This window comes from Notolabrus celidotus, chromosome 5, assembly GCF_009762535.1.
Source record: "Notolabrus celidotus isolate fNotCel1 chromosome 5, fNotCel1.pri, whole genome shotgun sequence".
NCBI classification, from domain to species: Eukaryota; Metazoa; Chordata; class Actinopteri; order Labriformes; family Labridae; genus Notolabrus; species Notolabrus celidotus.
This window is the reverse complement of record NC_048276.1, coordinates 10357093-10383786: the sequence shown is the minus strand read 5'-3', so window position 1 is coordinate 10383786 and position 26694 is coordinate 10357093. Positions and strand designations below refer to the sequence as shown.

The 26694-nt window shown below is 40.1% G+C and overlaps 1 protein-coding gene across 1 annotated transcript; it reads right to left on the bottom strand.

Moving 5' to 3' along the window:
• pitpnab (phosphatidylinositol transfer protein, alpha b) lies at window positions 1-25992 on the bottom strand. Its single transcript, XM_034684609.1, is given in 14 exon segments — window positions 1-4687; window positions 6684-6766; window positions 6915-7037; window positions 7629-7739; window positions 7973-8050; window positions 8161-8244; window positions 8726-8800; window positions 9092-9099; window positions 10561-10605; window positions 10608-10651; window positions 12126-12271; window positions 18175-18205; window positions 25013-25307; window positions 25975-25992. Coding segments are annotated over 12 exon segments (810 nt in total). The 5' UTR covers window positions 25030-25307; window positions 25975-25992; the 3' UTR covers window positions 1-4687; window positions 6684-6718.
• Between the last annotated feature and the right edge of the window lie 702 nt (window positions 25993-26694).

Genomic DNA, 26694 nt, shown 5'->3' with positions numbered 1-26694 from the left:
TTTTACAGTTGCTTTGCTTCTTTTTATTCATTTCTTTACGTCTCCAATGTACAGTAGTGTTATTGGAAGATAAGATGACAAAAAGGCACAAATTCACAATAAAAGAAAGAAAAACAGGAGACAATTTAACAGGAGTGAGAGCAAGAGAGAGTAAGAGAGAGACAGAAAGAGAGAGAGATTTACAATTTAAAAACAGTTTGGGATTGTGGAGTCATTTGGTTTCATATTCTGATTATAAATCGAGGAATCTAACAACAGATATCTATGAGATTGTCTCTGTTACACCATGTTCTCTCACAAGTTTGAATGGTATCTGCAGGCTCTTAAAATGGACCTACTGTCAGTATCTGTCTCAAACAACAATACAAAGTCGTCTCAGCTTTTTCCCCCTGTACCAACAATATTCACGGGGTGGCAGCTTTCCAGTGACATAATGCTCATGGTGTCGAGCTGAAATGCTAGAATGTAATATTATAGTGTTACTCTGTTTTCTTCAGGGTTGCAAGTTGTATCAATGAAGAGAACCTGACATATTGTTATTGTTTCCCAACTGTTCAGCAATTTAAAAAATAAACAGGAGGGACTTGGGTCATTATTTCAAATGAAAACTTTGCCTATGTAAGAAAACATCTCACATTAGCATTCAAACACTTCCCATCTAACATCCCCACGCAACAATGATACACCATAAAAATAGGTCAGGGGTAAGTTCCTTGCTAACAGTAATGTTAGCTAACTAGCAGCTATGCTATTCCTCAAATGTAACTCCTATAATTCCCATATATTGTTAGCTAATCGTTGGTTGGATGCTTCAATTAACAACAGCTAGATTAAGCTTTCAACCACTTCCAAGCTAACGTTGATAGTCTTACACAATAGGTACAGAATGAGTAAATTCCAAGCTAACGAAAATGTTAGCAAGCTAAAAGTAAAGTTAGCTAGGAATTGATTGAATATTATAACATTAGCTGTTGTGACTAATCTGTTGATACCCAATGAGTAATCAAATGTGTTGTTTTCACAACCTTTTTTTTTTCTCCAGAAGTGGATCAGTTAAGAAACAATGTTGTCAATATACCAGATTCTTTCGGTTTATATAATTAGCAACCTGGAACATAGGTGTATAACCAAGCGGCAACCTCCGGTCTAAAAATATGAGTCCAATGCAGAAGTGCTAAAAACTGCAGTTAATCGAGGATCCACTTGAGGCTGGCCCATACACACCCATTCAAAAAAGACGATCTTTACAGCAGAAATAAACATCTTTACAGCCTGGTACAAAAGACGAGTGTAGTCTAGATATCTCATTTCTTGATCGGCTCACACTGTACGGTGGGTGAATATTTTTCTAACACGGCAATTTCGAAGATATTTAGATTACGAGTCTTCCAATGAGAGGCACAGCCGACTTGATTGACAGGCGGGAACACTGTAGCTGTTAGCTAGGAGGCTCAAAGCCCGCCTCTTTACGTCACAATCGCTTGACAGCAGCAATACGGCCTCAAAACAGCGCTTCAGAAACAGATGGGTGACGTCCCGGATACTACGTCGATATTTCATACAGTCTATGTGTATAACATAACAGCATTTGCGATCGCCACTATGAGCGTGACATCAGAGGAAATTAGCAGCTGTGGGAACATGGTCCATAGCTATAAACACCAACTTTCAAGCACCTGTTTGAAGCTGCCCCGAAATGTACAATATTTTCTCTAAATCTTCAAAGCTAACCTCGGGAGGGCAAATCGGACTCTCACCGAGGCGCCACACTCGGGGCTGACACCATCAGCTAATTATGTGAATCACTGAAGTGACCCAAGCTGCCATTATATGTTCCTTTTCAGAGAGTGTAGTTCAGAGACTGACAACAGAGGTACAACAACACTCAGAACAAAAATATATATTTTTGCACTGTCCTGCCAATGAGACGTGGTCCCTGTGAGGGAAGAACGTGAGTGGGAGAGGAGACAGTGAACAGGGTTTTTGCTTTGCTTTTTCATTATTTTTTCCTCCATCTACTTTTAAATGTCTACAATGACAATATTTTTTCAAAATGTCTTATCGTCACTAAACTTCAGCAACTCTAACTCTACTTATCCTCACAATATAATACCTCTGTGAGAGAGACTTCTGTGTAACGCTGAATATTTAGCAAATGGAAGAGGAGAATCAAGTGTCAAGAAAGGTGTGCTGTAGGTTTGGCAGGACAGTCTGATCTATATATGTGTTCATCTACATTAATTTATTTACTATTTACAGAGTCAATACATACAGTACATCCACAGATCTCCATGACTCAGTTGGTAGCCCCATCACAGACAGACAGTGAGTGAGTGAGTGAGATGCTTAATGGACAGAGAGAGAGAGAGGTGGGAGGGTTGGACCAGTGATATCTTTAAGAGGAGGCAACAGAAAGTGGCTCATAGTTATGGCTGTATCCTTTGTAGTGGTAATAGCCTTAAAATGTCAAGAAAGCGCTGATTTTTAAAACAACAAAATACGTTTTTTTCAAACTAGTGTAATCTATAGAGCTTGAGCTCTTGCCCTGAACAGCTGTGTAAGGGCTTTTACACCTAAATATCCATATACTTAAAGTTGTATTTATTACTTACTAATATTATGTTTAGAAATAATATTTAATTGCTATTATGTCAGCACATTATCCACATTTTTAACCACAAACTGCACCTGGTATTTCTTTTTAAACAGGATTCATATCTTTAATATTATCAATATTGAGTTTTAAGTGCAAAAAGTGTATCACCTTCCATGCGATATGGACCTCCCATTATTCACATCCCTGTACTTGAAGTTTGCAGAAAAGGAAAATATAACTATACACTTGTGGCAGTTTTTTTTATTATATTAGTATTATTAAGTTAGCTTTTCACTGGATCTGTTGCTTGCTCTTGAAAGTTTCCACACATGTGAAAGATGTGGATGGAAGTAAACACAGGATGATAAAATTAACTGAGGACAAAGGGAGGCCAAACAGACATCAACAAGAGGAAGTAGTTCAGGGCCTGCTGTTATAACTCCATTACCTCCTCCCCTCTTTACCAAGCCAGCATCATGGTCTCTTCACAGACACGCTTACTGTACATGTACACTCATGCATATACCAAAATAAACCACACTATCACAAATAACAGGCTTCAGATTCCAGCAGGACAAACCCTGGCTCATCCAAAGACAAAACACAATAGAACCAGCATTTTTTATAAATATCAACATTTTCACCATCCTTGACTTTCAGCTTGGGCTCTGCTTTACAAAGACTGTTTTTCAGGAGAGGGTCAAACAGCAGCGTAAGATAGACTGGTCATGATAAAAGGAGAGACCGACGTGTCATGGTAGTTATTGCTATCACTGGATAAGACCATTTATCCACTGGAGGTGATGGGACGGGTGACAGGGCAGGAACTGATGCAGTTTTACTTTGAAAGAACCATTTATATCTATCTACAGCAAGCTGGAGGAGATGAATAACCTAATGGTAAAGTCACTGCAATGATAAAGAGTTTTTCAGTTGAAAGGAAAGCGTGTCAACGAAAAAAAGAAAAGAAGATGGGCTAATTTATGGCTGGTCATTTATGCATCTACTCTTTGTAGTATCTCTGTCTTTGTTTATGTGCCTACGTGTGTGTTACTGCATGTTTTGAAATCAACTACTGTACTGTCATCAGTCTGTTCAAATAGCCGGGTGAAATTGAAGAGCTAGAAATTATCAGGTGAAAGAAACGCTTGTGAAAACAACAAGATAATCTTACAATGCTACAGAAACACACACACATATATACATACACACACGAAAAGAAGCGCACACACAAACTCACGAAGCAGCAGAAAAAGCCATTGAATGCCTCAACATATTAGAGAAGCTACTGGGGAAGAAGTCCTTTCTGATTGGTTCGGGAGTGCAGCAGACACTGCCAGCACTACCCAGGACCTTACAGCGATGGTTCGTGGACTTGAACAACAAAAGGAAACACTGCATAAAAGCATGACACAAATGGAGGGAAGGAGGTACAATGACAAATCAGAAAAAAAAAATCACAGGATCAAAAATCAACACTGAGCAGAACTGCTTGATCTGGAAAAAATACAGATAAACTTATAGATAAATCATTTTAAAAACCCTGTTTATATATATTTATATTTATATATATACTGTATATTTCAATACAATTTTCAGCTCCCCGATATACGGTATACTGTTTATATACACACCAGTGGGATATCTTAAATAGAAATAAATCCTAAATTCCAGAGATAAACGACACTATTCTCTGTAGTTTAGAACGGTTCAGAGGCTAAGAGAGAGAGAGAGAGAGAGAGAGAGAGAGAGAGAGAGAGAGAGAGAGAGAGAGAGAGAGAGAGAGAGAGAGAGAGAGAGAGAGAGAGAGAGAGAGAGAGAGAGAGAGGAGGACTGACAGACGAGTTCTATAGCGTTGCTACTGGAGGCCTCAGAGCAGTTTATAAGATGGAGGACACTGGATGGAGAGAAACAATAGAACTGGATGGGGCGCAAGGAAAGAGGGCTATGATGGAGTTTACTGGGTCCAGGTCCCTGAAAACCAGACTGTACCAGGATGGGGGCGGGGTGTGGTGGTTGGACCGGCCGGTCGGATGTTGTCAGTTGGAGTAGGAGAAGGATGTGAATCCGCTGGTGTCTGGGTATTCTGATCTAGACGAGACAGGAAGAGAAAAGAGTATAAAACAAAGAGGCAGTACTACATTTAATGTACAGTCAATGTATTCATTGTTATTGAGATTATTGATTGGCATGCTTAACTCTGTCATTAGTTTAATTTCCTCTCCAGCAAATGAGGTCTGATAAGACACTGTATCCTTCCAGTCAAGCACCAAACAGCAGACAGACATATCGAGCATCAAACTGGTTTGCACTGTAGATGGACACAGTAGATGGCTACTTCAGGGCCTATCTCCACTGAACACTTTTTTATGCAATAGTACCTTGAAAAAACAAGTGTGGTTACTTTGTCCTCTTTATGGACCACCATGCTTTTTTGGTCTGTTCTAAGTTTTCATTTAGTGATTTTTGGTTATTCTTGTATCCAGTGCCTTTGGTTTCATGTGTTGATTTTTCCTTGTGTTATATTTCAGTTATTTTCTGAATGTGGTTTTATGTCCTCCTTCATTTTTATATATCCTCATGCCTGTGTGTTCCATGTCAGTGTATAGTCTAGTGTTTCCTGTTTTATTTTGTAGAATACTGTCCCAGTGTGTTAAGTTTAGTTTTACTTCCTGTGTTTTCCCTCCTTTTTGATCGTCTACACCTGTGCCCTGTTGTTCTCACCTGTGTCCCCTTACTCGTTACCCAGCGTGTGTATACAGGCTGTTTTTGAAACCACCTGCTACATACTACCTACGAATGTAGTATGCAGTACGTACTTGTACTGCATACAGCCTTCTGCGTTTGAAGCAAGCGGCAACCTCTGGTTTAAAAATATGAGTCAATGCGGAAGTGTTAAAAGCTGCAGTTCATCGAGGATCTGCTGGAGGCTGGCTCTGGAAGTACCGGAAGTCACATACACATGAATGTGAGAAAGACGATCTTTACAGCAGAAATAAACATGTTTACAGCCTGGTACAAAAGACGAGTGTAGTCTGAATAGCTAATTTCTTGATGTCCTCTCACTGTGAGGGGGGTGAATTTTTTTCTAACGCGGCAATTTCGAAGATATTGAGATTACTAGTCTTCCAATGAGACGCACAGCTGCCTGCAGGAACACTGCAGCTGTTGGCTAGGAGGCTCAAAGCCCGCCTCTTTACGTCACACTGGCTCGACAGAAGCAATATGGCTGCCGCCGCCGCCGTCGACAGAAGCAATATGGCTGCCGCCTCTTTACGTCACACTGGCTCGACAGAAGCAATATGGCTGCCGCCGCCGATTGGCTTCAAAACAGCACTTCAGAAACAGATGGGTGACGTCACAGATACTACGTCCATATTTTATACAGTCTATGGTTTGAAGGTAGTATGTACTATGACTGTTCTGTTGGATCTATTTTGCAGTATGCTGGGTCAGTAGTCACTGGATTTCCAGTTTCGGAAAACAGAAGTAATCACGGCCAAGCTGACAGATAAAATGCTTCTTTAGCATCCACTTATAATTTAAAAAGTTAAGAAGCGTTTTATATGGAATTTAATCGTTTTAAAAGCACCTGAGAACTGAGTGCCCCCGTCATATATGGAAAAAAGAAGAGGCGAATCGTTAGCGCTGTGCATTGTGGGAAAGCAGTACGATTTTTCCCTAATCAGTTCAACATCCAGGTAGCTTTGGCATACTGCAGAGTTTGCTCTTGTTCACATACTGCATACTTCATACTGGATTTTGTCCAATCAGTAGGTATTGCTAGTGTAGTAGGTTGTTTTAGACAGCCATAGTCCCTGTGTTCTCCCCTTCTGGTTTCTCCCTTCAGTTCATTATCATGTCCTACCTGAGTGTTAATTTGTCTGCCTGTGTTCAAAGTGCACTTGTGTTTCCCATGAATTTGTTTAAGGAAGTTTCATTTTCATCTCAAGTAGTTTTTTTTGTTAATTAAATGATTCATCAGTCCAAGAAAGTCACACATGTAGATTACATATTTAAAACAGTCTAAGATAGTCAAAATAACATGATGTGTTTTAATTGTGATGAAACAGATTTATAATCTCACCTGATGAGCAGCAGCATTCACGGTCCAACACAACCTCAGTCCTCTAAAGCCACCATCCCCTTGACCGGGTCCTTCACTCTCATCTGACACACACATGGAGAAACAAAGCTTTATTTAAAACAATTGTGACATTAAATCTGCCAAATATTCCAAACACAAGAGTGTCATATCCCCACATGCCTGAGACTGCTTAGCTTTATTCATTTGTTTACAGTTAATTAAGGTACGCACCTCATCTAACTCCTTGCGTGTCTCCTCCTCCATGCGACGAATGTCATCCATGTTCAATTCTATCCACTTGTCGATCCAGCAGAACAGCTGACGGTGGAAGTTAGTGAACAAACGCTTCTCTTGCTGTGAAACAAAACAGAGACAAAAAGAGAGTTTTAATTCTGTTTTTCAAGAAGTGAATCAACGTTTCTTTTTTAAGTTACATTTTAGGCACTTTTACACCTTTTATTCAGAGAGGAGAGGAAGGTGGGATAGAGCAGGAAAACTGGGAGAGAGGGGGGGGTAATGACATGGGGCCTGGAATCAAACCCGGGCTGCCCTCTATATGGGTTGGCAATTTAACCATTAGACTAAATCCACGCTCAAGTTCGTCAGTTTTAACAGATGCTTAAATAACTCGTTATTCATTTAATTTCACACTACATTACCCTGTTTGTCCACTAGAGGCTGGTGCAGCCCATTCCCTATATAATATACTGAATGCAGCTTTATAGTGAATGGTGATTTTCCACTTTTACTTCTTGCAAGTTAGCAGGATGTGTAAGACTTCACAGGTTACGAAACACTGTCTCAGAATTTCATTACATACAACAACAATATTTGACGGGGATGAAAATAACATTTACTCCATCCTGTGAAGAATTTTGTCACCAGTAATCCCCTCCCAATTGACTGCCCTTGGATGTGATAATGATCATGAAACTGTAAACAAACCTTTTGAATGAAGTTCTCCACTTTATTTTGCAGGCCCCACCACTTGAATTTAACCGTGACCAGTTTGTAGGCACACATGTGTGGGCAGTCTTTCTTGTTTGCAAGGTCCTTCTGCAAGAGCACAGATACACACACAGAGTTTTAATACAGATTGATGAGCTTTATGGTCTCCACCTTACAACAAACCTTTCATGAACGTGCTTTATCATCACAACCAATGATTTAATTTGTGGATAAATATCTGTCTTTTCATTAATCACTACTGTAAGTGGAGGTCTTAGTTTATTATATTTAGTAGCTTCAAAAGTGTCTGAACCTGCAGATACATTAACAACAGACTGTACCTTCCAGTCTGGTCCTAGAGGGCCTCGTCCTGTCTTCACTGATTTGTACCTGCAGGGATCCTCCTCAGGCTTGTAGTCCTGCAGAGAGATGAAGAAAAACAGACTGAACATCCCTGCTAAAGGTGAAATAGTAAGAGATCTAATTACTGCAAGAATCTGAATGTAGATATTGAGAACCACATCCCTACCTTCGGCTCCACTTGGTGTCTGTCTGCAATATCAATATAGACTACATCCACCTTCTTCCAGGTCTCTGCATCCAGTTGGTGTACCTGAAGTATGTAGAAACACAAAGCACGGTTAGCTGCAGGCACAAGACTCTGCAGATGGCCAAAATACTAAACGTGATTGTTTTGGAAAAGTTTCATATTACGTGTGCCAATATTTGTATTAATAGAAATGGCTATTAATTTCTCTGGTCAATACTCAAGTCCTTTTTTGATCACTGCAAGTTAGCAGTTCATTTATCTATCCAAGTACTGTCCATATGCAGTCATAGGGGCATATTAATAGGATATTATTCTCCTATATTATCCTGAGTTTCTGCTCTAAAGACAAGTAATGAGGCTGAAGCAGAGTGAGATGTTGGCGGTAACAGCTAACAGCTACAGGAAATGGAGAAGAAGAAAAACACCCAACAAGGTGTGAGATAAAATAGAATTTAAAATCCTGCAGTATCTCTTCTTCATCACATGCATTGTTTAATATAAACCTCACACACATCCTCAGATCTTTTCACTCTTTAATAATTACATTTTCAAGCTGTCCTGTGTCAGGTTTGTGCCATGTCTCGATCTTGATCAGGAAGTTATCTTTCATATACTCGTTCTGCAGAGAAAAGAGAAACAAGTCTTAGTGAACGGAAAGCTGAATCTACAGTATAACGTAAGCAAGTTTGAAACCAATACAGTACAAAGGACAGGAATCTCCTGATCTTACACACACTCAAACACACAGAGTATCCCTGCTGCTGCTGCTGCTGTGTCAATGAAAAAGATCATATTCCTTTCTCAACTTTCAGGTTAATTTGTTTCCTCTGTAGGCATACAGGTTTAGCTTTTCTGTTGTTTCAATACACATGAAATTTATATGAACAAAAAAAACAATATATATACTTACAGTGATAACTGCAGAGCCACATGAAGTGAAGCGTAGCGGCAAACAAAGAACAGAAATAATGTGGATTAGAAACATATGAGAGATGAAGTAGCTGTTACATTCCTGCACAATGCTCAGTCTTCATGCTGAATTTTGCTACATTATTTGTCAGTGAGTATTCAGCATGTGTGTCTGAGTGTGTGCATGTGTGTGTGACTCAAGTTATGCTTTTTATTGTCCCCGTGTATTTGCATGAAAGAGGGCTGCCTGGAAGCCGGCAGTGCGTGCATGATCTCTGCCTGAAAGACTTGAGAGATTGCATGGCTCTCTTCGCAAGACATACAGTTAATTATTCAACGGCTCCTTCAAGGTGACAGAGGCCGAACGACACAGAGGAGAGGAGAGGAGAGAGAGACAGACACACAGACAGGTACCTAGAGAACAACGGATCATGTCGGATCAGCATCTGACTGACCTCTGAGTAAATACATTCAGTTGTATTTACACTTGTAAGGATCAAGTGCAGAAGACTTTGTTTAGCATTGTTATAAAGCAGTTTCTTCAATCGAAGATACAATCACAGGTGAAGAAGCGCTGGTTTGTTAGTTTGCCTCTATGTGACGCTTGTTTGGGTTATCAGTAGAACAGATCGCGCATACATTTGTCTAACAAGTAAGGATGTAAGATGCAGGTATATATAACTGTTCTGTTTTGTCTGTGCTTTGATATCTCTTATAATGCATGCCATGTGCACTATTCATTGTCTGATGTATTTGTTTGTGGTTGCATCCTTGATAAACCTCCTTTTTGTCCATAACTTGGTAAAAGATGAAATCAGATTATATCATCAAAAAACAATGCAGAAAATAGAGCTTCCACCTGGGATGTTTTTGTACCACCATATAGATTAATGGAGTGGTTGATTGAAACATAGTGAAATATTTCCTGTAACAGTTTTCTGCATCTTGTTGTGCCCTTTTCACTTTTCTGTGTACGACACTTTTTCATTAATTCATCCAGATTTCCCTACAACATGGTTTAAAATAACGTAGTTCCTTATTACTCTTAACTCTTAAAGTTGTCCCTGCTGCTTTGTATAAACCAGTTTTATAAAAACATGAATCTTAACCAAGGTGGCACAGATGTCAATAATTGTTTATCCGGGCGCAGATTTGGTCTAATGGTTAAATCGTGCGCCCATATACCGGGCTGCCAGGAATCCATTCATGCCTGCGGCCTTATCCTGCATGTTCACCCCTCACTCTCTCTCCTAGTTTCCTGCTCTCTCCACTGTCCTCTCCTCTTTGAATAAAGGTGTAAAAGCCCAAAAATATAACTATAAGACTGAAATTGTCCAGGGACCATTTTATAAAAGTTAAAGGAAGACGTGTACTTGGCTTTAAATGCATGTCCCACTTTTCTACAGAGCTCCAGAGATAAAGTGGTGTGTTTTCTCTGTGTGCCTGTGCATGTGTATGTGTGTGTGTTACCTGTGCGACAGTATGGGTATGCGTTCCAGGCCTTCTCGTGGATGTGAGAGCTGAAGCTGGAGCCAACATTCTGACGAACGACGGCACTTTACTACAGGACAGTGAAGGGAGGAGAAAAAGAGTCAGGTGAGTTTATTGGTGCTGCTGCAATTCTTTTGTTTTTACACATTTGACTTTATTGCAGCCAGATTTGTAGATTTAACATGAATCTAGACCTGGAAGGGAGGTTCTTGGCTTAGCTCAGTATAAAGAGTGGAAGCAGGGAGAAAGCTGTTTCAGCTAACATACGAAACTAGATAACAAACAAGCTAACATTCTGCTTTCTTAGCATTAGCATATTAGCACTGTTTTAGTTTGTTGCAGGACTTATCTTTTTTTAGTCTAACCTGGCACTTTAGTATCACTTTTGTTTCCCAACAGCATACAAAAGGGGCAAAAAGGGATTGTTCTGCTAGATTCCTGCTATAAAGAGTCCAAAGCTAAACTCTGAGACGTTCACTAGCCTTCTGACAAAGCTTACATGGTTTTTAATAGGGAGATCATTTCCACACTAACAAATGAAAATGAAGATGTCAGATGCAAAACACTTTCTTAATGCTACCCGACCTCACCACAGTGCCTAACTTATGCCAATGTGTCAGTGTTCAGAAAAATGGCGTTTCATGCTACTGAGAACCTGTCTAGACTTTAAAGCCCCCTACTAGCAACCCACAGGTTTAAGACACTTAAAATCTTTAATATTTCAGGTGTAGAAGAACCAAACATTACTTCCTATTTAAGGCAAAACAAAAAAAAAAAAAACATTCTGAAAAATACAATTGTTCAAAAGGGAACCAAAAGTGCAAAATGTACGTACTTCTATATGTCCCCTACACTCAACTCAACTCAACTTTATTTATATAGCACCTTTCATACATAAAATCATGCAGCCCAAAGTGCTTCACAAAATGACAGAGAGACAGAAAACAACAGCAATGGTAAAATTATAAAAGGCATGATTATAAATAAAATACTTAAAAATAAAATAAAGTCAATACAGTGAAATTAATAAAATAAGTTATAGTGGAAAGAAAAGTTAAAAATAAGGTAGCGTTAACAAGATCAGGTGAATACAAGAAATAAATAGATAAATAAATCATTAAATAAGATACATATATGTTAAAGCAATGATTCAAATAATAATAATAATAATAATAATAATAATAATAATAATAATAATAATAATAATATTGCAGTCCAGGGAAAAAAATAAAGTACTCCAAATTAAAACATAAAAAAAAGTAAGTCTTAAGTTTACTTTTAAAAACACCCCGAGGGTTCTTATCATAAGACCGGTATCAGTCTTTTCATTATTCCAAAAATCTGCCCAAACTCTGAAACCTTTATAGTATATTAACTTTTGAGATTGGCTTCACAGTGATGGCATAATACACTGAAGAAGACAAATACATGAATGGACAGGAGCCAGGAGATGCAGCCTCAAGGGAGAAATTAATGAAGCCGTCTTCCTGACTGAACTTTTTTATGAGCCTCTCGCCCTTGTTAGTATCAAAACAACTGCTTACCTCTGCAAATGGTAGATTTTGTGTGTGTATTGTCCCTTCTCTCCATCCTTCTCGTAGGGCTCATTTTTTAGCACCTCCACTCCTTCACCTCCGCCTGTCTCGTTCTTACTGGCCTCAGCCACAGAGTACAGCTGGCCCACTTGGTACTGAAAACAAGAGGAAGACAAGATGGCCTTTGGTTGACATTGTGTGTTCAATATATTATTAACCTCTAGATGAGCTTTGACATTCACATATCTTTATCTTTCCTTTAGCGTGTGTTCCATTGTGGATTAATTTGTCTTCTGATCCTTTTTCCTGATCGCAACATTTTCCTGTCCCTGAATCCTCTTAATCTCCTCCATACACTCTTGTTTGCCTTCCTATCCTGTCAACTTTTTTTCCCCCTCCCTGTTTCCCCTTCCACAAACTGTACACTTTCACCTCCTTTCATCCTTCCTTCCTCTCTTTCCTCATCTTCCTGATCCTGAGTCTGCAGCATGTGAGTGTTTCAACTCAGGACAATGGTTCCTTTCATTTCTTAATCACTTCTAATCCACCATATATAACCTACTCGCAAAGCTGGACCAGACTCACTTATGACATCGCAAAGATGGAGCAAGTACAACGTAGATGTAGTCTGAATTATTCTATTGTTTTCACAGGAAATAACAGTATGGCTGCTTCATCTGTTCTATTGTTTATGTGAAAAAAAATAATGTAAGATAAAAAACATCAGGAAATAAGGGTTTTATGTATACACACATATAACATAGATGAAATGCAGCTTTGTATGCTCCGCTTCATCTGTGCAGTGCAACTCTAAAGATACAGGATTTGAAATTGATTTTTTTTTTTGGCTGCTTTTCTGTAGCACACAAAAGTCAAAAGTAACTTCTGACTTTTTCTTCTCCAGCAAAAAACAAACAAATAAAAAAAAAATTGAAATCACTTTAAAAAAAAAGATCCAATGAGAGAAGTGGGCATTAATTTGACTAAACAATTAAATGTCATCACCCTCCCTAGTCCCTTAAACTATTATTAATATTTTATTGTAGAAGGCCTGGAGTCCCAGTCATGTGTTGTGTTTTAGCAGCAGTGCAGCCATCCACCACTTGCTGAATCTGTAGCTCTAGTACATAGCTACTACCATAATGCTCTACTACCTGGATGTAAATAAGCACAGGTGACAGATGGCGTCTCCCAGCAAGGCACAATTTGGCAGTATTGTGATATAGAAGATGGAGATAAACGTGTATGCCGGCTGTGTCTGGTTTAACTGTTATAGCCACTTGACAGTAGCAATGCTAGCACAGGCATGTGGATATTAACTAGGGATGGGTCGTGATTTTGGAAGGCTCAAATCCCCGTTCACTTACTAAAAAAACGAAGAGTTAATGTGAATATTATCTCATTATAAAAGTACAATTTTTCATCATTTTCACCTGTGCCTGCCTTCAATACGGTATTCCCGCCACACTGTGGCAGTAGAGCGTCTTAAAGTGGTTTGCTACCGTATTAAATAACCGGGGAAGAAGAATGCTAACTGCATTAACTTACGGTCTAAATATGAGTCCAATGCGGAAGTGCTAAAAATGCAGTTCATCGAGGATCCGCTTGAGGCTGGCTCCGGAAGTACCAGAAACCACATACACACCAATTCAAAAAAGCTGATCTTTACAGCAGAAATAAACATGTTTACAGCCTGGTACAAGAGATGAGTGTAGTCTGGATAGCTCATTTCTCAAACGGCACACACTGTACGGGGGGTGAATTATTTTCTAACGCGGCAATTTTGAAGATATATGGATTACGAGTCTTCCAATGAGAGGCACAGCTGACTTGATTGTCAGGCGGGAACACTGTAGCTGTTGGCTAGGAGGCTCAAAGCCCTCCTCTTTACGTCACAATCGCTCAACAGCAGCAATATGGCTGCCGACGACGATTGGCCTAAAAACAGTGCTGCTAGTAACAGTTCCCGCTACTAGCAGCACCTCGTCCAGCTCTATTAAGAATAATCGCCAAATAGATGCCAGAGATTATTGAATGGTATTTTGGATTGAAATGCCAATCCCTAATATTAACCTTGTAGAATAGCTAAAGGTACTAGCTCTGATAATGTTAGCCATGATTGGTAAATCAATATGATATTGTTTACCCGCAGACTCTGTGATCCTGTTTTTGGTTTTGCTCAATTTTGACTGTTTTCAGAGTGCTCACTGTTTTCTGACCTTTAGTGTGGTCATTTATGTACAGTAATTCAAATTAACATTTAAACAACCATTAGTCGCTTCAGAACATCCATAGTTACAACAACATGTGAAGTGTATAAAAACGAGGGCAGCGTCACACATTACAAGACAATACATTAAAAGGTGCCACTATTACAGCAATGTGCATGCAGCTTCAGTTTTTACTTCTTTTGAATTAGATTTCAAGAAATCTGTTAATTTTTAATATATGAAATTGTAAAGTGGAATTTCTACCATCAAGAAAATTACAATTTTCATTATATCAATTAACTTGACTATCTATCGTAGATTTCCTAACTCTGATGAGTATCAGGCCTCAGAGAAGCCAAGACATGATGAGCTCTTGGTATTAATTCCTGACACTTCACTGTTACTGTAACTATGACTATGAAATCCACAGTGGTAGGGATTGAAGCTTTAACCCTACACATATTGCATAGGGATCAGGTGTATACGAACTCAGAAATCCTATAAGAGAAAGCTTCACATTTTGCTCGGCTTTACATGGTCCCTCTTTTTCTGAGCTTGAGAAGGTGACCAGAAAAAAAAAACATCAGTGAGCAGATGAGTCACTTTACAGAGTGTGCTCCTTTTAACCGTGACCTTTTGACCTTTGATGTGCTTTTAAAATGTTACTCCTCTGCAGCGTCGGTGATGAAAGACAAAGACACAGAGACCCAGATAACCTGTGCCACACAGGTTTAAAGAGACGGCTCCCTTAAGTCAGCTGCCAACTGGATAAATGGGTTGTTGGAGCAGCAAAGCCTCCTGGATAACAATTTTGGACAACTATAAATCAGCCTCGCATTCTAGGGTGAAGGGATGTCTGATAACACCTAAACTTTTTTCTTTCACAGAAATAAAATCACAGATGTTGGTGTAGGCTACTATCTGGACAGTAGGACAAACTGTTTATTTAGAGCAGGGGTTCCCAGACTTTGTCATGCCAAGGACCCTCATGTAGCATTAGCCTCTGGCAGGGACCACGCTTTTGAATTTCTCAAACATTACTAGGGATGCACCGATCTGATCCTGGTACAGGATATCGGCCAGATACTGACTCAAAAAGCTAGATCGGATATCGGTGTCAAAGGGGCGATATATAGTGACGATCCATATGGCAGATCTTAAAACATTCATGTGTGTCTCCTACGTCATCAGCATCATCTGTGCATTTTGCCCGGCAGAGCATGATGGAGGATAACTGCAGAGGCTCTGCAGTTTAGGTGCATGTCACGCTTCTTTTGCTAACAACTCCGCTGGAGACTTGCAACATGTGCAGTGCTAATGTCTCGACAGATGGCAGTTGCGTTGAATGATATAATGCAAGCCCAAGGGAAGAAGTTTACGTCAGCTGTAGCGTAATGCAAAGAAGCAAGAAATATCATATAAATGGATTCAAAGTGTGAAAAAAACGGACAGGCTTTTGGATTTAATTGTTCCGGATCCTTGAAATAAAGTTAATTTTATTTTGGTTTACAAAGTCAGAAAAGCCTGAAGTTGCCAAAACATGATTCTTAAGTTTTATCCTCACATGAAGGGATAGAGATTGTTGAATCAATACCGGGATCGGATCGGTACAATATCGGCATCGGCAGATACCAAAGCCCAAGTATCTGTATCGGTATTGGTATTGGGACCTAAAAAGTAGGATCAGTGCATCCCTAAATATTACCATAGTAAACAACATAAATTACACATATAACCTCTCATCATATTTCCTATTTTCATTAACAATTTGTAATCTTATGATTCATTCATTTAATTCAATGTCTATTTCTGAAAATGTACCAGTCTGAGAACACATTTGGGAACATTCCTGCTATTCTTGCTGTAGGAAAGCCATGCTTTCTATATGCTGGCTCATACCATAGACTGTATAGAATATGGACGTAGTATCCGTGACATCTTCCATCTGTTTCTGAAGCGCTGATTTGAGGCCAATCGGCGGTGGCAGCCATATTGCTGCTGTTGAGGGATTGTGACGTAAAGAGGCGGGCTTTGAGCCTCCTAGCCAACAGCTACAGTGTTCCCGCCTGTCAATCGAGTCAGCTGTGCCTCTCATTGGAAGACTCGTAATCCAGATATCTTTGAAATTGCCGTGTCAGAAAAAATTCACCCCTGTACAGTGTGTGCCGATCGAGAAATGAGCAATCCAGACTACACTCGTCTTTTGTACCAGGCTGTAAACATGTTTATTTCTGCTGTAAAGATTGTCTTTTTTGAATTGGTGTGTATGTGGTTTCTGGTACTTCCGGAGCCGGCCTCAAGCGGATCCTCGATGAACTACAGTTTTTAGCACTTCCACATTGGACTCATATTTTTAGACCGGAGGTTGCCACTTGGCTCATACTGATGAGCGCTCCGTAGTCACAGCTCCTTCTACGTGTTTGGTAGCCTGCTTGCTTGTCCTCTTGGAAATCTTCCCCATCAAACACTGATCCAGAGCATCTAGCTCATTCAACATACTCCTCCAAACAACAGCTTTGCTCCGTGTTAAAAGGAAAACGGCTGTTCTTTTTAAAGGGATTACATTTCATCAAGTCATAACTGTTGGCGAAAGTAAAAGAATAGAAAATCAAATCAAATAATGTTGCACTAAATCCCAGCAGCCATGAACTGGCTCTCTGAAAGCAGAGCTACTGCAGAGTCTGGATGTTGAAAAAAAAAATGAAAAGTGAAGCTCTGGAGAGATGTGATTCACTGACTGAGGGGCATGTGAACTCTCCAACATTCCTCATCTGTATTCAGCCTTTGTTGATTACATTCTAGTCAGAGAAGTCCACTTTCTGTGTGATTCCAGCATCAAATGATCAAACGTCTGATCAGAATTACTGCTGTTTTTCCCCGCACCTCCCATTTCAGACCCTTTGTTGTGCATTGAACGCAGTGTGTTCATGTTTGATCACCTGTTTGGATTACAGCTGTCTCTTATGGTATGGTCACACCTGATCAATGCTAATTCTGTTCTAACTGGACACCATGAAGGGATTCCTTCCACACCTTAAGCTCAATATCATCTCTCATGGAGAGAGAGCATTCGGGCTGCCCCAGGTCTGCAGTCATGGAGGAAACCTGCCTCATTTTATAGAGATATAACGCACACACACAAGTTAATGAGAGTAACGTGTATTCATGAAGCCTCCATTAGCCAGAGGAAATGCAAAGAGAATAAGCTATTACTCCGTAAGCATGAGGAGATATTTCAAGTCTTACATTCGGCCTCATGAAGAGATAGAAGAAAATAAAGAGAGGATAATTTCTTCAGCTGCTCAGAAAAAGGCAGATGATTGAAATGTTTAGCACTCAGCATATCTCTCCCATACATGTTACAAATACTTGACCATATACGGACTATATGAAGGTGATATGTCATTCTGAGGGAGTCGTGGAGGTAGTCTCAGGTGACTCATTTTCAATGCAGGCCTGAACAGAAGCAGGAGCAAGCTGCAGAGGAAATGGGGATAACAGGGGACACAGAGAGAAACGAGGGCGAGGACAGTGACAGACTGCTGACTGTGTTCATTCAACGCTCTATCTGATGGAAACCATCTTCCATCTTCAAATAGAGTTTATCTCACAAGGTGAAAAATGCAGCACTTTTTCTATGTATAGGAGGATGAGATGTAAAAAAAAAAAAGCACTGAGAAGTACTTTGAGGTAAACACTTAAAAAAAATCTCACCCACAAAGGGTACAGCTTTACAATGACGGGTTGTTTTCCAAGAACAGGGAACTAAAGAATCCGATATAAAAGTGCTGATTCTTGGACCACAAAACACACAAACACAAACTGAAATATACGGAAATAAAACTTACCTCCTCCACAGAGATAGGAAGAATCACTCGACTGGAAGAGAAGGAAAGAGGAGGAGAATTACTTCAGATTTTCCAAGTGAACTTACATTTTATGCTTGTGTGTTGAAGCTAAGCAGACTTGACTTTGTAAAATAAATATGGCTGATCTTGCTCGACTTTCATTTAACCACAGATGGATAGAGTAATTCTAATCCAAACAAATAACCTTCAGTAAAGAAAAGAAGACATGATCATTTTCCTAATGTGTTCAGAGCAGCTGTTGTTTCTTGAATGACAAAAAATCCCTCATTATTGACATCATATTATTTGATTCTTCAGACTTATCTTTTCAAATAAAGACCGGTCTCTCTGGCCTGGATTACCCCAGAGTCATCCTCCAAGTGACACAATGACAGCATGAAACAACAGCTTCACATATCAGCTCAATGCACCAATGATCTGACAACAGACGTCATGTTTGTGATGAGATGAACTACATGGTTCCTGTCTAGATTCCTGTTCTGATCATTCATACAGATTAACGTGTCACAAGTGACTTGTTTTAACAGTTGTGCCTCTTACAGTGGATAAAGTAGCCTTCTCCTGGTGGTTATTTTATTGTCTGATTATTCGTTAAAGCTCCTGTGGGGAACATGTGATTTACGTCGATTCTGGCGCCCCCTGTGGACAAATTGAGATAATTGGCTCTTACAAACTGCCATTTCAAGGTAGGATATCTACACCCCTGTTGAGCCTCATCGCTGTGACTATGAACAACGCTGTGAGTGTGTGCATGTCTAAGTGTGCGCTCCTGCTGTGTGTTCACAAGCTGTGCCTCTTGCGCTTCCACAAGCCGTACTGCAATGTGCAATCAAACTGGGGTGATGTCAGAACTTCATTCCAGCACTGTTGCAGAGTTGTGATGAGTAAGAAGCGAATATATATGTCTTTGCTTAGTTTGTCCAGCAAATGTGAAAGTAGTGTTTTCTTATGAAAATCTCATCCTGATTTCTTTCAGCAGACAAACCTTTCACTCACTTCACATCTTTGATTTGGAAATTTGAAACAAAGGCTGTTTCTTCAGTGTGTTGTAACTCACTTTGTCTGACGCCAACCCAGTGGCAGTCGTTAGAGTCACTAAAAATGAAAATGAGAAGTTATAAATCTTGTTGCAGATGGTGTTTGCTTTTTAAGCTCATAGAGACATCAGTGTTAACTTCAGTCTGTTTCATAACCAGTTGAACATTCCTCCCAGGAGCTTTAACAATGATTAAGGAAGAATGAGATCTATCAAAGACTCAAAAAATCTACCAAAAAAAAAAAAGAGAAGAAAGAGAGGAGACAGCTATTGAAGTGTGAAATTCACATATTTCACTTTGACACTGCAACTCACGACGCTGAGTCATCGAGACAGAATTCATGATCCATTCGTTTTTTATTCTGAGGAGAGGATGAGAATTTGCTTCACCGAAGCATTTAAAAAGCAGAACCAGATGTGAAGGCTGTGCCAGTGGCTGCAGTATTCTTATATCTGGAGGACACACACATTTTGAACAGGCTATTATTATCAGAATTATGGAATTTAGACAACTTGTTGATATGGTTCAGGATTATCTCTTTACACTACAAAATCACAAATCAAAGAAAGTTTTGTGTCTAATTTGTAGAAAAAAAATACAGAAAAATCGTATAATGTCAATGAAGACATTATTATTATTTCAAGAAACTTGACTCTTATTTAAAATACTGTTGGTAATTTTTTCAGATTTTTTTAACTCATTACATGCAATTCAGGCCTTTTTTTTATAGCTTGTTTTATCTTGAAATAAGTTGTTTTATTGGACTTCTCAGGTTAATGCAGCTTATTTAAAGAATAAAAATTCATTTGTTTAATTTTTACTAGAAATAAGACAAACACTGTTTTCTTGTGTGTAATGTCTTCAATTGAAGCAACAAGCAGCTGTAGAATATGTGTGGCTGTGGCTAAAAGTGAATATGTTTTTGTTTAGGAAACCATGAGAATAAAGGATATTCTTTTTTAAGCACCATGATTATTTTTTAAAGAAAACTGTGATATATGTTCTAACTTCACAAAAGTTACCATAAATGAAGACAAAGGTTTGACTGCCCAATGAAACAACCCAGCTGATTGCTCTGAGCACTTCTCCTAATCTGTTTTATTATTCAATGAGCATTTTTCATCTTCTCCTTAATAATACCAGCTGTTTAAAATTGTCAAAGGAGCTGTTAAACCTTGCATGTTTTTGCAAGTCAGGAGAAGATAGGAACCACTTAGTGATTGGAGACTATCAACAGCACTTAAACTGAACATAAACTGTGTTCAAGAAGCTGGCTTATGTCCACAGTCTATTCATCTTTGTTGTAGGAAGCTAATCATTAAAATTATTCATGCACAAATAAATCTTCTGCTGCATGCTTTCCTGAGACATGTATGTTTCAGGAACCTTTTTTATATTTTTAGGTGAACAGTGTTAGGAAAGGGGCAGGAAGTGGCCACATAAGTTACAGTGTTGCACACACACAAAATTATGACCAGCCATGCCAGCACTCTTTCAGAATGAGCCAAGAACTAATTTGCTTTTGTGCACAGTGGCCGGGTGGCAGCAGGCCCACTGACACTGAAATGAAGGACAATGGAAAACAAAGTGCTAGGAATAGGCTTATACATTATTTCACTTAATAATACAAATTGCAATAAGTCAAAGCAACTCAGAGATCCATTATTGGTGCTTTGGACACTGTGATGCATGTGGAAAAAGTGATGCAAAGTCAAGTGATGTTTGATGTTTAGGACAGGAACAAGACCACACCTCCAAAACCAATCTACTCACCTGCAGCTCGTTATCTCTTTCACCTGTGCAATTATCTGCACCTGTGTAAATAAGCCTGCCTGACTCATCCTCTCTTGTTCGTCTCAGTTCTCCCTACCCTCCCCCCAAACTACTTTTCTCTCTCCCTCTCCTACCATCTTAATACAGGACCAAAAGGGGGTCACTGAACCAGAGGAGTGTCAAGACGTGTCCCCACCGTGAGTCGCGACCCCCCATTCCAGAACTTTCAGATAACTCGTTCCCTTCTCATTCCTCCTTTCCTGGACCCCTACTCATCCCTCCTTATCTCAACCCCTAATCATCCCTCCTTTCCTCAACCCCTACTAAGTCCTCCCTTTCTCGACCCTTACTCATCCCTCCTTTCCTCCAACCCTACTCATCCCTCCTTATCTCAACCCCTATACTCACTCATTTCCTCAAGCCTTACTCATCCCTCTTTTCGTTGACCCCTACTCATACCTCCTTTCCTCAACCCCTACTCACTGCCCTTTCTTCTACCACCACTCATGCCTCCTTTCCTCAACCCCACTCATCTCTCCTTACCGCAACCCCTACATATCCCTCCTTTCCTCAACTCCTACTCCTCTCTCCTTTCCTCAACCCCTACTCATTTCTCCTTACCTCAACCCCTAATCATTCCTCCTTACCTCAACCCCTACTCATCCCTACTTTACTTGACCCCTACTTATCCCTCCTTACCTCGACCCCTACTCATTCCTGCTTTCCTCTAACCCTACTCACTCCCCTCTTTCCTCTACCCCTACTCACTCCCCTCTTTCCTCTACCCCTACTCATCCCTCCTTTTCTTGACCCCTACTCATCCCTCCTTACCTCGACCCCTACTCATTCCTCCTTTCCTCTACCCCTACTCACTCCCCGCTTTCCTCTACCCCTACTCATTCCTCCTATGCTCGACCCCTACTTATCCCTCCTTTGCTCGACCCCTACTTATCCCTCCTTTGCTCAAACCCTACTTAACGCTCCTTTCCTCAACCCCTACTCATTTTTGATTGTATCAATTTTTTTGCCCCTTGTGGAGAAGGTGGCCTTTGCTGACTTTCTCCCCGTTGATGGTCAAATGTGCCACTTATTGAGAATCTTTGCCATCTAATATGTGAAAATAAACAACACTTAATCACTTTGACTGACACCTAACCCCACCAGTGGTTTCAGACATTAAAAATAACTAAAAAGAAATTGTCACTCTTCTTGTTAATGGTTCTGTTTGCTTATTTAGGTCATAAAGACATTAATGTTGATTTCAGTCCATTTTATAACCAGCTAAAAACTCCTTATAGGAGCTTTAAGTCCCCAATGCTGCACCAATGTGTCATTTAATCTACAACGTAATCATCTGTACTGTGATAGCATAATGTCAAGGTAAAGCAACAGTGCTATACTGCAGCTTGATGAATGATTGATATAATCTCTATCTAAAATATGTTCACTGATGGAAGAGAAAAGGACTGCAGGTTGTATGAGTCAGTAGTAGCATAGATAACTCAAAATTATTTAGAATGACAAAATCTTCAAATGTAGGGCTACTGTTAAAATGATTTGGTGTCATAGTTTGATCACGCAGTTACAGTAAAAAAAAACAAAAAAAAACAGTATTAAATTGTGAAAAAAGCTGATGTTTTTACACTCACACACACACACACACACACACACACACACATAATTTCAGTCTTAATTCATATATTTAGTTGCATCTTCACACTCCTTCCCCTGAACCTTGTGCATTCTGGACCAACACTGTCCCTTTCCTTGTACAGTATGCAGCCTGCTAGTTTGTTTTGTAACTGTGTGATGTATGCCTAAATTCAGATAATCCCAACTGCTTCCCACTCGCCACTGACTGTAATCTGGCTCTGAGTCCCGGCCAGACATTGGATGGGGGACCAGATGCTGCAAAGAAGGCAGAGACAGTATGAAAAACTGTCTGCTACGTCAAAACAGGGATACCGCAAAATGTTGTTTCCATGAAGTTTTCAGATGTTGGTCTGTGAGCTGGATGAAAATTCAATGCTGAAATGTGCATGAACGTGAAGTAAATGTAGAAAATAAAGGAGGAGTTTAAACACTAAGTAGAACTCAGGCTTAAGTTAAAAAGAGAGTAAAGTCACCCTTAGTATTCTCTTTCTCCCTCTCTTGCTCTCTCTCTCTCAAGGTCTTGACAGTAGGATCAGGTGTCTCCCTGTTCCTTCCTTTTCTGTGTTCTCATCTTCTCTCCCTCCTCTCTGACTCTACTGTCCCTCTACTTCTCTTCTGTTCTCTCTCTTTTTAAATCCTTTTTTTTTTTTTAAATGACCTGATAAATAGTTAAGTGGCTCCTGTAGTGCTGTGCAAAAGCTGCCAAAGCTTGTGGAAGTGGTGAAAAAGTGGACTAGGAGTGATTTAGGTCAGTGGTTCAGGTGAGCGGTGCAGAGTCTGTACTACAACTGGACATGGATCAATTCACTGTCTCTTGACCCCCATGATGGTATCTCAGTGGGTGTGTGTGTGTCTGTAAATGTGTGTGTGTGCAGGCCTGTTGGTTTGCCTCATGTGTTGACAGTGTGTATAAGTGCATTCAGCATTTAATCGTGACCGATTTAATTAATTTGCAGGCAGACTGCTGAGACCCAGACTCTCCCTAATCACTTCAGATCTTTAGCCATGCCATCACTCTCATCCTGCAGATTTTTATGCCGGACCATTAATTGATTAAATACATGTGGGGAGAAATGAGGACAACAATGAATGTTTGTATATTTACAACTTGTTACACGCAACCTGGATGGATTTATTTTTAATTAGATGGTATCTAATTTAGGTTAGAGCTGTCAATTCATAGCAGCATAGCTCTGACCTTGTCTTTTATTTGCAATACAACCTGCAATAAATACAGTCCTGATGGAAGATTTGACTTTTTATCAAATAGTATGGGAGAAAATGGATCAACACTGATACATCAATTTGTGAGGGAAATGAGGTCTTCTTTACTCATGGATCACAGGCTCCTTGAGGCAGAATGAGCCGGTCATGGAGGAACCAGCACCCTGTTAGAAGTGGAAATCCATGCATAATATTTTTTTTCATTATTTATTTATTTATTTATTTGCATTTGAGGGCCAATATCCATCTGCAATCCATCCGCCTTCTCCCAACCAGCAGCTGATTGTGAGCAGGCCTCAGTCAGCTCTCCTCACAGCACACCGAGGCCTGCAGAAAGCAATGTGTTAAAGTGATGTGTTAAAAAACACCGAATATCTCTCTTTCCACGCACGATCCTACATCCCATGCCATCCTGTTCCCTCGGCCCAGCTGTCACATCCTCACAAATGTCTGACTGGTGCGTCAAAACCTCGCCATTTGCCTTTTTTTCCCTTCTCACCCCCCTCAAGCTCTTGCAATCACCTCCCCTACCTGCATGCCCACTCCCATCCAGCATCCCCTCTGTACCCACACTTCACTATCTCCATTCCTCCAGAGCAGAGGTAAATGCCGGAATGCTCCCACCAGGCGTTTCACCTTCACCGTGCATCAATAACATGGCCACAGCGGCTTATGGGGATGGACGCTGGCACGGCACGGCTTGGCGAGGCTTACATCTCCACCTCAGCATCACCACTCCTCTCTAGCATCCGTCATTTCAGATCCAAAGCAAAGGTTATTTGATCACCGGCTGATATGAGAATCTTACTTGAAGCACTGAGATGCAAAATGTGAAGGGCACAGCCATGCCTGCTCCGGCTGCTGATGCAACTACACCCGACGCGTTTCTATGTATCCCTTCGCTGTGTTGGGTGATGTATTAATGTGATAGAGTTTGATTAGCTTGGAAAATGGTGGCTGATATATAACCAAGCAGACACAGTACGGGGATGTCGACATCACCCTGCTTGCACTCCTGTAATTCCACTCCAGGGCGAGACTGGCCACAATGTCAGCGCTGCAAACCAGACGGATAAACGCGCACACATCCTTATGAACATACACACACACTCTCACACACAGCTACTTACAATTCCTTTATAAGCATTTTTTGGCGGTGAAGTCAGTGAATCCTAGGGAGGAAGCAGCAGCAGCTCAATGTACAGGTCCAAAAAGCACAGGGTCGATACCTCCCTCCGACAGTCTCTTCTTCTTTCCCCGCTCGTTTCTCTCCCACCTCTCCCCCTCTATGTCATTCTACCTCCACAGTCGCTTATTTTCTTCACATTCACTTCCTGATCGGGGCCGCGGAGCGGCGTTGCTGCTGCGCGCGAGCTCAGAGGCCTGTGCAGAGTAGACCACACTCACCAAAAAGGAGGGTTCACCCTGTGGAGGGGTGAGGTGGAGGTAGGTCCAAGAAGTTTATGTGTCACTGATGGAGCTGATTGTGTTCTAAATCAGGTATGTACGGAAGAGGATTAGGGCCACTGAAAAAAAAGGCCACATTTTTTTTTTTTAATTGTTATTCTAAAAAAAGTCAGAATTCTGAGATTAAAGTCAGAATTCTGAGATGAAAGTCAGAATTCTGAATTCTGACTTTAATCCCAGTATTCTGACTTTTTTCTCAGCATTTTGAAGTTTTTTTTTCGGACATTCGAAAAAAAAACTTCAAAATGCTGAGAAAAAAGTCAGAATTCTGACTTTAATCTCAGAATTCTGATTTTTTTCCTCAGAATAATAATTTAAAAAAATGTTTGACCTTAAATTTCTTCTTTTTTTTTTCAGTGGCCCTAATCCTCTTCCATAGGTATGAGACCAAGTTGAAGTAGGAAATAACAGATAATGTGATTGATTGACAGGGATAATTGGGTACAGGGATATTTTGCTGCCCATATGAAGCACTTTGTAACTTGGTTTTCAAAAAGTACTCTACAAATAAAATTATTATTATTATTATTATTATTATTATTATTATTATTATTATTATTATTAAGTGGGGAGTAGTTGAGTTACAGTTAAAAAATATTTTTTTTTAATTACAAACAAAACTTACTGAAAATGTCCAAAAACTACATCCAAAAGAAAACACTGGAAACTATGAGAACACAGGAGAGACGTACTATGATCCAACACAGGACAAGGGAAGCTGAGCAACTATATACACAGAGTAATTATCACAGGTGTGTAACACAGGTGAAACAAATTAGGTAAATCAAAAAGGAGGGAAACACACAAGGGAAGGAAGTAAAATTAAACTGGAAACCCAGAGATCACGATCTACAAAATAAAACCGGAAACACAGGACTAGACTAAGAAACACAAGAAAATACCAAGCGGCAACCTCTGGTCTAAAAATATGAGTCCATTGCGGAAGTGCTAAAAACTGCAGTTCATCGAGGACCCGCTTGAGGCTGGCTCCGGAAGTACCGGAAACCACATACACACCAATTCAAAAAAGACGATCTTTACAGCAGAAATAAACATGTTTACAGCCAGAGTGTAGTCTGGATAGCTAATTTTTCTTGATCGGCACACACTGTAGGGGGGGCAATTTCGAATATATTGAGATTACAAGTCTTCCAATGAGAGGCACAGCTTGTTTTATTGACAGGCAGAAACACTGTAGCTGTTGGCTATGAGGCGCAGAGTCCATCTCTTTACGTCACAATCGCTCAACAGCAGCAATATGGCTGCCGCCGCCGATTGGCCTCAAATCAGCACTTCAGAAACAGATGGGTGACGTCACGGATACTACGTTCATATTTTATACAGT